Genomic DNA, 12,788 nt, shown 5'->3' with positions numbered 1-12,788 from the left:
GAGTGGCCATGCATGTGTTTTTGTCATTACAGTCACCAAATAATATAATCTCGTGCATAGTTTATCCCCGTAGCCCACTTAGATATCGAATAACGAATAATGTTACGTCTTTCCGTCTGTCTAGTGGTTGGGCGGGGCAATATACATCTCCTAAAGATGTTCCAAACTTAGTATAATGTTGTATTAATGTTAGAGACTTGCTCAAATAACATTAGCCAATAAAGGTTTTTAACCAGGATAACGCTTGGGACAGTGAGATGGGCCAGCGGATGCCCGTCTGCCACTTGTTGTAGAGGTTCACGGTTCGAATGCAGCAGGCCACCCTGGTTATTACTGCGCTGTGTGTAGTTATCATAAAGATAAGCCGCCGTCTGCTTCAGTGGACGTTAGAGATCCCTTGACGTCATTCGAAATAAGTAGAGCACTGTCTGCTGGTGTCGTGGTCCAAATTTGTCAAACTTGAAAAATCACCAGGCAAATTGCTCTACTGGGATTACACATATCAACATCGCTCCCTACTGGCAGACTGTAACCGCCTGTGAAATACAGCACCTTCGCATTAGCCCCTGAGCTACAAGAATGGCACAAACACCAAATGTACTCAATTTCAATAGTTGTAACTCATTTCTTAAGTTACGTCAAATGCAGTCAAGATAAAGAAAAAAAACCCTCAACACTTCCTGCGTCAGCGACAGTTCCCCGCAGGCGGCTCGTGCAGATACGAGCTCGCCGCACGCGTTTCCGTTACGTCGCGGCGTAGTACGGAGGAGCCAAGTGTGTGCACGCGCAGGGGCGGCCGCTGCAACCGAGGCCTACAATCAACGGCCACGTCCCCCCCCCCTTCCTGTGTGTACCACCACCTGGCCACCACCACCACCCTATCTGGCAGGAAATACATGTCGGGCACCTGTGTGTGTGTGTGTGAGATCACGTCGCATAACGTCGCCCCCGCCATTGTATTTCATACGACACCGGATAACAATGAATGAATTAGCCTGCGACTCTGTTTGTTCATTCATTCAAATGCCGTCACCGAGTTTTTATTCGTCTGTAGTGGCTACGAGGCAATAGCTGCCCAGCTCACGTTACTCCAAAGGTTTGCTGCGCGTGTATAGTTTTAATTTAACTTAAACTGAAACCTTAATCAACACGTGTTGACCATCTTTAAGTATGGTCACAACAACCTTTCTATCGTATTTATTAATTCGTGCAGAGTTCATAATTCATATCTCGGTAAGTAGGAAGGACTCATAAGCCAGGACTTGATCTTGGAGTAAATAATATTTGACAATCAGGTTGCCCTATCAAATGCCAGTGGATAGTTGTAATACATTTTAGGTAATCATCATCAGCCAATCTACTGTTGGATGATGACCACCCCCAATCCACTGCCATTTCTCATAATCCTGCTATGTAAAAATCCACACCTAGCACCTGGACATGTGCTGAAGGTATCCATTTGGTGTGTAAACATCTTAACACCTGTTTTATTGCAGGAAAAGTTAAAACCTATTTTTATTTTTCATACGTCAAGTTCAACATACGTACATACAGGCAATGCAAGTGTTACCTGCAGTGTGCACTCAATGGGAGTGCGGTACAGGCGGTGCTAGTGGTACCTGCAGTGCACGCAGATGGGGCTGTCCTCATCGTCCTGGTACTCCCGCATGATGGCGATCATCTCGAGGATGGGGTCGAAGGAGGAGGGCACGTCGTGGTCCGGCCAGTTGGAGTAGTGGAACTGGAAGACGGTGCGGCTCTCCTGTGGGCAATCACGCGCAACGCGCCACCGTGCCGTGATCAACACCTACCCGGCCGTGTCCATCTCAGAGGTCGCAATCGGGTTTTGATTCCTTACCCGTACCCGTACCTGGCCGCACCAGGGTCACAAATGGGTACCCGTACCCTACCCGTACCCTACCCGAAATGAGTGACAAACGGTTACTCACCAGTGACTCACGGCCTACCCGTACCCGTACCCGTACCCGGCCGCACGAGGGTCGCAAACGGGTACTCGTACCCGTACCCGGTCGGGTACGGGTAGCCGGGTATCGGGTAGGATACGGGTATCGGGTACCCGGTTGCGACCTCTGGCCCATCTCCTACACGCGCCATACTGTTCATGGTCGTCATTATCATCATCAACAGCAATTATCGAGCCACTGCTGGATCAAGACCTCCCCACAACGTCGCAATCCCATTCGGTCGAGGGCTGCCACAATCCATCTCACTCCTGCACATAAACTGATACCACTGCTCCATCTCCACACCTGGCATCCTCTAGGATGCATTTTCTCTTTTGATTGCGATTCCTAAGATAACCCAACAGTAATGCCTCCTTTATTTCCCAGTCACCCTTGATTGACGAATTAATACTGTTAATGTTTGAAAAGGAACGACATTTAGGCTATCCCTTGCATGTTGTGAGCTTGTGGGCACTAGTGTTACCGTGCGTGTACGTACATTTCCATAGTGAACACTCAGTGTCCGTATGCAGTAGTCTTCGCCCCTGTGCTGCTTCTCCACCTGCAACTAGAGCAGCAAGATTATTAGCAGCGTGCACATCAATCGCGTCGCTCCGGCAAGCGTTTTCACCACGCGTTCCCTGGCAGAGAATCAAAATCTGAATATTTATTTATACTGGACGAATCCGATGAGCTATGAAGCTTTTTTCACAGACGTCCAGTTAGGGTTGGGTCAGAACAATACAAAAACATGATAGGAGTGCAAAGTTTTGGAAAGTTAAACAAAAATATATACATATAAAACTAACCTAATATTTTTTTACCTTACCATGTAAAGCCCGCTGCGCTATTAGCTTCTTTTTCAGAAGCGACCAGGCCACAAATTATAGCTCAACAAAGTAGCTTATCGCGTGGAATATTTATAGCAGCCAAATACTCTAATCCTGCTTCTTCAACCACGAGGTTCCGTATGAACAAATCACCGAGTAAACAATCGAAAAACACTGGAGTAGAAAGAAAAGTTGCACGAAGAGAGAAGAGACAGCGAGAAATATGTTTCATACAATTTGTTGTTTGTCTGGAGGCTCTGAGTGTGTAGAGTATGTTATTAATTTAACTCTAGCTGGTGGCTAAAACTATCTGCAGTTCAATCCGAGATGCAGAAAAAACAGCGAGGCGTATGGGTAGTGGGCAGGCGAAGGTGGCAGGGGTGCGCACTCCAAATCTTTCTCTGCATCACATTCCATGACCCTAACGGGTATCGCTAATTGTTGGGATGAACCCAATACTCGTATGGGAGATTTCCTGGGAATATCTGATAGTAGACTTGGGCTAAAAAGTGGTCGAGAGACGGCAGTAAAGCAATGAGTTTCTTGGATGTATCTGTGTGGAGATTTGAGTGTTATCCCCTCGTATGCACAGATTTTCCTCAAGATCACCCAAATTCCATCCGTATGCAAATGGCGAATGGACAAACAAAAACATTTAATGATGAAAATAATCCTCAGAACCAGTGGAGCTTCACTGGTTAAGTAAAGGTCATTCTTGTTTATTATTATGTTAGATGGCAGCGGACTATGTTCTAGGGCTGGCCGAGTTTAAACCAATGAATATCATTGCAAGTATTTCCGAGCAGAGAACTAAGCAACTTTATTTTCAAGGATATGGATAAAAAATATGATTCGTGTGATCGGGCAGACTTGCGATGGCCCATGTTTTCCTTGCAGAACTTTCTAGAATCGATCAGGAAAAAATACCATACATGGCATTACACAAAAAAGTACACTGAACAAGATAGAGGAAGATCAAAGATGCGCTGGCTTGACAGTGAAAATTTACCTCGAACCAAAAAGGGCCACAAGAGGAAAGCAAGCCAAGAAGTTGGTACAAGAAAGGAACAGGTGGGAAAGATCTCATTCGGCCCCATCGTCTCGAACAGATGATGGAAGGGAACTAAAGAAGAAAGACTCACCAAGGATATTGTGAATGGTCCCAGGGTGAGTGGTTCTTCCTGCGTTAAGGCATAGTACCGCTCGCACTTTTTCTGCAATAAAAAAAATGCACACGCATCGCTTCCGCGATTAACAACGGTCTTAAAATATGTGCATAGAAAACTGACAGCCGCGCCCATCCGCTTGTGTTGACCAACACAGGGCCCTTTCATGTGGCCATATCACCAGACCACCTCAATGCACACAACGTCAAAAATTATGAGTCAGGGTTACAAGGCCTTTAAGCTAGCCGAGACAGCTTCCAGCAAATAAAGAAACAGGTGGTGGTGGTGGGGGGGGACCATGACTGGTTCAGTTACCACTCGTCACTGATGTTAGCCATAGCAGAAATCAAGCTCAGCTCATCAGAATGTAGTGCAAGTGTGGAAGCCACCACACCACCATATCCTGTACAGAACTCAAATTTTATGGTTGGCTTGCTGTGGTGGGGGAGGAATGGCGCCATAAATATAAACAAGTAAAGAGCGTATGTTTACAACAATTAGTGTCGGTGCATAGCAAGACTCAAGATTCTAACATTCATTCAGGTTGACTGACAATAAAAAAATGTCAGTTGAACTAAACAAAATAAAAGCGCGTGCGTGTCGGTGGACTGTGTTAGCAGTCTGCAGGCCACGTGTTGAGAAGGCACACACATAGCGAGGTGGCCAGGTGGCTCAAAGGGCTACCATCAGAGCATTGAGCTCCGAGGTGTTGTTGAATTCCTGGGTTTCAAATCTGGGCAACCGCCCACACTTAAACAAGGTTTTGAAAGTGCAGCGTAATTGATGGCCTCTGCTTCGGTCACCAAAAACTGTGCCAACAATACAGCACATTATTATTATAAATGTTTTACTCAGTATGACTTTTCCAGCTATGAGAATATGAAAAATGCATCCATTATACAGGTTTTTAAATGCAGCTCGATTAACTTGTGATGAACACTCTTTTCAGGCCAGATAAACGGTGTTCCCGTACGATGGAAAAAGAGACCTAATGATGTGACCTTAAATGTGGTTCTGTGACGTCAATTTCTGGGGCAATTCTCTAACACAGGGTGGTTAGTACACTTTTAGCGGAGAGTTATGAAAAAAAAATAATCATCTCCATTTCATAACATGACACTGAGAGCACGACTGGAATATAACTGGGGAAAAGTAAAATGAACAATTAAAACCCAAAAATATATTTACTTACGTATTTTTTCCTCAATTTAATTCCGATTTTGCTGTCGGTGCCATAGTGCACGATGACGTATCCAATCATATCTCTCGCAGTCCAGTGCAACCTCCCATGTTAGAGAACAGCACACGGAAGTAGATATCAAACAAACTACCTCTGAGACCCTTTAAAGTGACCTCTGGTCCACCCAGTAGAGGACAGCACTTGCCCATCCGCTCTGCCACGTGACAGTAACGTTGGTCACATCATAGTCAAACTGATAATTGAATTCTGAGAACTGGAATTTTGCTAAATTAATTGCCGATTCAAAGTAAAAATTATGATTTGTTTTGTTCAGTCATTGTTTATTGGGCCGAGACCATCAACCTAACAACCCAGTTTAATCAAAGGTAACTGCTTTTAATTAAATGTATGACCTTAGCGGTGCCGGCTCTTGACCTCTGAGCCACTCAGACAGATATATGTGGATTTTTTTTTTTAAGCTAGAATGTGCACATCTGAACGACGCGTAAAATAATGAATTAGTGTCACATTGAGTTCCCGATGCATTGGCACAATGCATCAATACTTGCCCTTTGCCTGATATCATCCCTAAGTGACGAGTGCGTTTAGTAATTTTTTTTTAAAACATACCCTTCCCATCTCCACCTCTTGACAAGCCATGACGATCACCTGAAATCATAGAATAAAAAATTCAATTTCATCAGAAAGAAAATATTTAAATATCTTGTTACCAGCTAAGGAAAGCTTCTGCTCAATTTCAAACAATAATTAAGTGACAGGATGTGGAATTCATGCCATGCCAAAAGACAGAGTGAGTTGTGTTCTGCGTTAAGTCATGTGACATCTGATATGATATTTTCCTTCCATTCATGTACTGTAAATGTAAACTGGCAGATAAACATGAAATATATTGAAATAGTATGCTTTTATTTGCAGTAAAAAAACATCATCATGCTCAATTGAGTGTTTGTTGATGTTTATTTATAGTGGATTTACAAAAGGCTGGACATGTTAAAATGCACTTGCAAATAAGGAGTCACCAGCAGTCTCCCAAGATTTAGTAAATTCATCCTTTTGTCCATATTTACTCAGACAGACGTACGGATAACAGGAGCAATTTCCATGTATAAACAAAGTAAGACTTTGAATACAATTTTTACGAAAGTGGCTTCAACCCACAGCACCCAGCAATGAAAAGTGTGGGAGGGATTGTGGGTACAGGGTGGGGTAAAAATCAGCTGGCAGGGGTGGGCCACCGAATCCTTTTCCGCACACGTTCATGACCCTGCGGGAATTGGATGGCTGCATTGATGGAGAAAAATAGCCCTTGCCAACAGCGCCTCCCCCGCTTCACCAGGGATGAGAAGAGTTCTACCGTGTAGGGGTCATCGTAACCATAAAAGTTTTGGCTAACCATTGAACAAAGATGGTCACTGCATCGTGCTCTTAGATGCGCTTCTGCGGCCCTTTGGAAAGTTCTTCTTTTCGCTATTAGGATGTCACTTTTAAATGTAAATTGAAAACTCATTCCTTTAGAACTTTGTGTTTAATGTGTTGTCCTTATCCCGCGTCTCCAATTAGCACGGTTGGCTACGTACGGTGCAAAAGAAGTTCGACGTACATACAAATGTAAGCGAGGCCAGCCAATGGCCGCATGTGGAGGTACCTTGACGTTGTGCTCCCAGAGCATGCTCCAGAAGTCGACGAGTGTGTGTGGCAGGGGGCCCTGAGTGGCGATGTACGCCCGTGGATTGCTCACGCCCTGCTCACATGCACGCACACGCACGCACACACACACATCGTCAGCCAACTCCATGCAAACACAGTGTTTCAGTGACGTATCGCACGTGCGTGTTTGTTGCCGTCTTGCCATGCCAAGAAAGCCCCGCACGCAAAACAATGACCTGACCGTTGACCACATAGGCAATGAACCACTGTGAACTCCGAAAGTTCAACGGAGACATTGAAGCAATCCACCGCTAATCAGCTGAAGACATTTCCTTGCTTACCAATCTGCGCACAGACTTATATAAGTAAATGCTAATTCAGTCATAAGCAAAAGTGATTGGTTTATTGAAATTCTGAACATTAATATGGGTTTTCGTCAAATGTTTTGCTTGTTTGATCAAATGTTTTGCCGTGAGCAATGAAACAGTTCTCGGCTATTCTCCTCTGCTGCCCCCATATTCTGGAACTTATTTCCCCCAGTCACCTGTGCTGTGGTCTTCGCTGCCCTGTTCATATTAAGTTCAAGAACCCCCCCCCCCCCCCACTTTGTTTTACCGAGGCCTATGACCGACTACTTCCTCACAATAGATAAGCCCACTGTTTATTTACAGCATCTTGATAATTTGTCGATTTGAGACGCCCTACGAATCCAAATAACAGCATGTTATACAGTTAATTCTCTTTTTTTCTTATGAAATCACCGCTTGAGCGCGCGAGCCTGCCGCTACAAGCTTGTTTCGGAAGGCTTGGTATTTTGGCACGTGTCACGCCGTACGAAAGTGGCGGAAGTGTGCGCGTGTTTGTTAAGACTGGCTGTGCTGGCATGCGTGACTCTGGTAACAGGACTGCGCTGTGCAGCCCCCTCTCACAAAACCTTGGCGTACCGACTGAAATCAGCCCGTTCCGCTCGGTGTTGGAAGAGTGCCACGTTCCTGCTATAACGAGGCACGTGAACAGGATGAACAATTTAATTTGGGCGAGGTTGGTTTGTTGGATTGGTGTAAGCAGAGCTCAGCACTCACCTCCCAACCACCGACACCCAATACACAGTTATAAAATCATCATAATTTGTTTGCATTTTTAATAATAACGAGGCATACTGTATAATGATTTCCCTTGGGATGAAGTCATTAAACGAATTGCAAGGTTTCAGGGTCACGATTCAATTCCAGAATTAATTATTGTTTTGATTTGGTTTTAAGTTGCATTTATATTCTCTGTCTTCTGTCTCATATGTTGTTTTGGTTCGTACGTGCTATTACGAATTGATGCAATAATTAACTCTTTTTAGTCTTATTGTTTGTCTCATAGGTTTGTCTTGTTTGTTATGCCTTATGATTTCCATGATGCTAAAAGGACATTCGCCAAGCAATTTGTACTAATAGTAAATTATCGATTCTTAGTTGCACAATCGATGGATGCATCCGAAATGTAAGAATTGATTTAAAATCAATTAATCATGACAAAGAAATAAAAACTGACAGATTCTATACTATTTCCTACCCCTGGTGAAGCACTACCCTTCAAGGGTCAATGTAAGCTTCACAATCACACTTTGGTAAACAAAGTAGAGTGGCCGTTTGCACAAACAGCACACAGACCATGACAGCTATGTAATTTATTAAAGCAGCAGCGTGGTAAACTCTTACGCAGGTGTCCATTAACCATTGATTGAATGAAGCAAACAGGAAAAAGCCCATTTCACGAGTGAGCCATTACACTATTAGAATTATACCGGAATTAATTAAATTTGACCTCGTTATTACATGTAACAAAGGTATTTATGTACGCTTTATTTTTCAGGCTCCACTGACCCCAGTAAGTGGCTTTACAGTAAAAAAAGACCGTAACACACCATGCACCTATCGGAATCCACGTGCATTTGTGCATCATATATCAAAGCACCCACTCGCAATATGCATTTATTACACCAAGTAATGTATATGTGTACAGGAACGCACAAATACACAGCACAAAGGAAAACATGCACTTCCAAGCACACATTTTTTTTTACCATTTCCAGTGAGGTGGCTTCATGTTTCACAGGGCACTTAGCATGGTTAAACATCCTGTGCTTTGCAATGTTTTTACAACTAAACAAAGCTCCAGAAAGCAATACACAAGCGGTTATGATATGGCATTATAAATAAATAAAGTATAGCATTATATAAAATATGCCACCAGAATATATTTCACCCAAACAATTTACTATGAAAATGGTTTAAGTCTACGGGGGAAAAAAAACATATTTGTGAGCAGGGTGCAGGGCAAAAAACGCTCAGCATTGAGGCTTTAACTCTACACATATGGGACCTGATTCCTTAGCGTGGTGTTGAACGATTCATGCCGATGGTAAGGCATTTCAGCTTGTCCAAAAAGTAACAAATTCAATCCAACGCTGGAAGTAAAAATAGTTTTCCACCCTTACAAAAAAAGGATTGTAAGTAGAAAACTCGAATTTAAGAAGAGACTCGTTTCTTGAGACCTATTGAGATACAACACAGTCCACCTTTATATTCAAGCGCTGAGCGTGCAAAAATTGTACAAACTAATGATGAACTGTCTGTAATTTATTCCCAGAACGTTTACAAACATTTGACATTTTGGATGAAACTCTTTTGCCATGACCACTGGGAACTGGCCAGGCCAGGAACGATCCAGGAATGGCACCAGGGTCCAGATCTGCATCCCCAGTCTCATTGAGCAAAGCGGCTACTAGGGGGTCAGACACAAACAATATCTGTCTCCCCTGCCCGTTGCACTCCCCTTTCCCTCTGCTGCTGCTACTACTCTGGGGGGGTTAGGGGCTGCGTGGGAGTCAGAAAACAATGTAGGCACGAGTTATGGTCGACTGCCTCTGGCCAAATCACTCAGAAAGCGCTCGATCTCATCAGATCGCTGGAGCTAAGCAGGGATTTTAAGCCTGGATAGTGGTTCTTGTAAAGAACATGAATCGCTGTCAATGGGCTAAAATTGGCGTTCATGTAAATAACGGGGGTTTGTTACGAACACAGATACACTTGGGCACCCCAACGCTGAATGAACCTGGTATTTCAAGGACACGCTATAATTGTACGTTAACATCAGAATTCTCTTTCTTACCTTTATGAAGTTCGCATTGATGTAATCAGAGTTTACAGCAGGGAGTTGGATGGCTAATTTAACTCGACTGTGTTCAACTGCACGCACACAGCCATGATCGGGAAACAGACGCGTAACCGTTAAAACATACACCCGTAATGCAAGCAGCATTCAATAGATTCAACTCGCTCTTGAGACTCGTGCAAACATTTTTATATGATTATAGACCGACGCTCTTTCTTTAACATTCAACATCAGTAAAATAAATCTTATTCTAATGAAGTCACTTATAACGAAATTCATGCACTACACCACACCCCATGTTTCATTTACTCAACTCCCACGGATGCAATGGGGAATCGTTTGCACAGAGCTAGAAGCTCACTCTGCCTTCAATATTCCTATAATTAAGTTCTTATGGATATTTAAATAATGTGGCTGGGAAAGGATTTAGAAATCTGGCAGCGGTTAAAGAGGGGGCGCCCTTCCAGTTCAAGTTCTGCACGTGTGGAGGGCAGCAGTGTTCTGGCAGAACAACTGACGGCTTTTTTTTTGGAACGTGCAAAAACGTACGCAACATGAAAGCAAATCAAACCTTGCTCCATCAAAGGACGTCTTAAATTATGACACGAACGAAACCAACTACGTCAGGCTGCGCTTGGCCTCGGCTCAACAAGGGGTTTATTTTCGGTGGTAGGGACATTTCCACGATGCTGGGCGGATGTTCATAGGGCACGCGTGTGGGCGTATGGCGCACTATGGATCCAGAGGCTCGGCAAATGCGTCCCTGGGGGTTGTCCTAGGATTGGCGTTACGATAAAAGTCCGCACGCAGAAGGTACCGTGTACATTTGAAAAGCACGTGCGGAATGGCATTTTGCACCATGGCGTTCTAACGAGACAACAAGAGCCACGTTCCGTAAACACCACCACGGTGCCAGCCTTACGTAATCGGTGCGAGAAATGATTTCGTATGTGGCGAGTAAACGTTGCCAAGAATATTTTTGGAACGCTGTTATTTGTCGTTTGTCTGGCAGATTGTCCACGGTAGCGTTTGCGAAATTACGTTCATTTTGTCGCTTTCAGGATGCTCCATTTAAAATTTAGGCGTGAACTGCTGCGTTAAAATCGAGAGGAAGAATTGGCAGGAAGAACTGTACTGGTGAAAATTAGTCCAATATGCGTTGTAAAACACCTACGGGCGTAGGAAACTAATTTCAAGCTGCCCGCTATGTTGTGAACACCTGGTGTAGAAGCTGTTAATTTGTTAACAGTAGCCAAAGTCCCCAATTTAAAAACTATGACCGTAATGATTGCTTTGCAATGTTAGGTGAATGCCAACCGATTGTGCGTGAATACGGTAGCATATTGTACACGCAATGTTAACCAGCTTTGAGACCGCAAAACCATTTACTCGCACACCCAACGAGCTCCACATCACATCTGCCCTACACCCACTTTGGTGACACTAGCCAACAGACATAATTGCTGTAGTGGCGCCAAGCCATCACTAAAACAACTTGTATTTCATTGACTTAAACGGTGGAGTCCAACAGGACGAGGTCAGGTATGTGTTTAGGGTCCCGCTCAGAGTACACAGCGTCTGAGGCTATTTAAATGCAGATATACAGTATTGCCAACAGCCTTTAAATGTAGTCCCTTTAACAGAGGCTGAGGACTGCCCCCAAAGGCTTACCACACACTTATATTTAAGCGTATGTATATGTAAGGAACCGATGATGAAATCGCCCAGGAACTTCTAATATCCTGCAGGTTATGGAGTTGTCTGACCATATTTGTGCAGGTTTTTGAAGGCAGAGAGTCTAGATGTGGGAGCACGTAAGTACTGTACACACATTTGATTTTGTTGCACTGCCCTCTCCTGCCCACCACGTAGTCCCACAGCATCCTATAACAACCTGCATATGCACAATGGTCCCTATTGCAATCACTTCGCAGGCTGAAATCCCCGCTTCGAGATCTGGCGAGATCGGGAGCACTCGGGGCGATTTGGTCAAGGAAGCATTTAGCGACGGCAAGGCATTAAGCGGAGGGGAGCCCGCTCGGGTCATCCGAGGCCGAGAATTCGGATGTCGGCGGAGAGTGAAAGACGTGAGATGTCGCGTGTGACAGGGGGAGGGGGTGGGGCGCTAACAGCGTGCCGCAAACGCACATGGCAGGATGTCCTTGTAGCGGTTCTTGCGCATGTTGTCCTCGTTCTCCCCGGAGGTAGTCGGGTAGGTTCGGTCACTGCGGTAGCGCATCGACTGGCGGCGTAGCCTCTGCAGGAACACAAGGACGGTGTGTGGGTGGAGGGGTGGACAGGGAAGGGGAGGGGGATGGCAAAGCCACGATCCGGGGATCAGGAAGGAGCATGGCGAGCCGACAAGACTGAGCATCGCAAGGTCCACGCAAATCAAAGTCACCCATATGCCGGAAGCTTTTTATCACAAGACAACATTCAAAACAAACCCATGGAAAAAAACGAGCAGACGATTATGTTAAGCATTTATTAAAACCAATAAGTTTAGCATTAAAACTCAGACCTAATCTCTCCCAAATGTACCACAATGTCAGGGATTTTGAAATATGGATTTACGACATAAAGGGCAGTGGCCGAAGGGGGATATGTATCTTCTCAGTGGTGGAATGGCAACAATTTTCATTTGCACGTTTCTACACGTGCGCACGCAAACCGCAAAAACACATACACGCGCACGGCGCTTACCACAGGATGTAAACGGGAATGCAGGAAAGAACGTGAACCCTCCACTGTGACCACTCGGTCCGAGGTTCTTAAAAGTGGATACATCAGACACAGCAGTCTACGAAGTAGCTTT

General features: G+C 44.6%; 1 protein-coding gene across 3 annotated transcripts in view; it reads right to left on the bottom strand.

The window, feature by feature from the left end:
* The window catches only part of PTPN12 (protein tyrosine phosphatase non-receptor type 12), a 68,025-nt gene that overhangs the window by 34,045 nt on the left and 21,192 nt on the right, over window positions 1–12,788 (bottom strand). For 2 of the 3 annotated variants that reach the window (XM_078598812.1, XM_078598814.1), the window contains exons 2-8: window positions 12,122–12,230; window positions 9,971–10,047; window positions 6,807–6,902; window positions 5,771–5,809; window positions 3,937–4,008; window positions 2,464–2,532; window positions 1,620–1,762 (exon numbers count right to left, since the gene is read on the bottom strand). In XM_078598812.1, the coding sequence (XP_078454938.1) occupies window positions 1,620–1,762; window positions 2,464–2,532; window positions 3,937–4,008; window positions 5,771–5,809; window positions 6,807–6,902; window positions 9,971–10,047; window positions 12,122–12,230 (605 nt within the window). The remainder of the gene's footprint in view (window positions 1–1,619; window positions 1,763–2,463; window positions 2,533–3,936; window positions 4,009–5,770; window positions 5,810–6,806; window positions 6,903–9,970; window positions 10,048–12,121; window positions 12,231–12,788) is intronic. The other variant, XM_078598813.1, reaches the window with a different exon arrangement.

The sequence above is a fragment of the Lampetra planeri genome, chromosome 11 (assembly GCF_965212315.1).
Source record: "Lampetra planeri chromosome 11, kcLamPlan1.2.h2, whole genome shotgun sequence".
In the NCBI taxonomy this organism is placed as follows: Eukaryota; Metazoa; Chordata; class Hyperoartia; order Petromyzontiformes; family Petromyzontidae; genus Lampetra; species Lampetra planeri.
The sequence above is the reverse complement of the archived record's forward strand: the minus strand, read 5'-3'. Positions and strand labels throughout refer to the sequence as shown.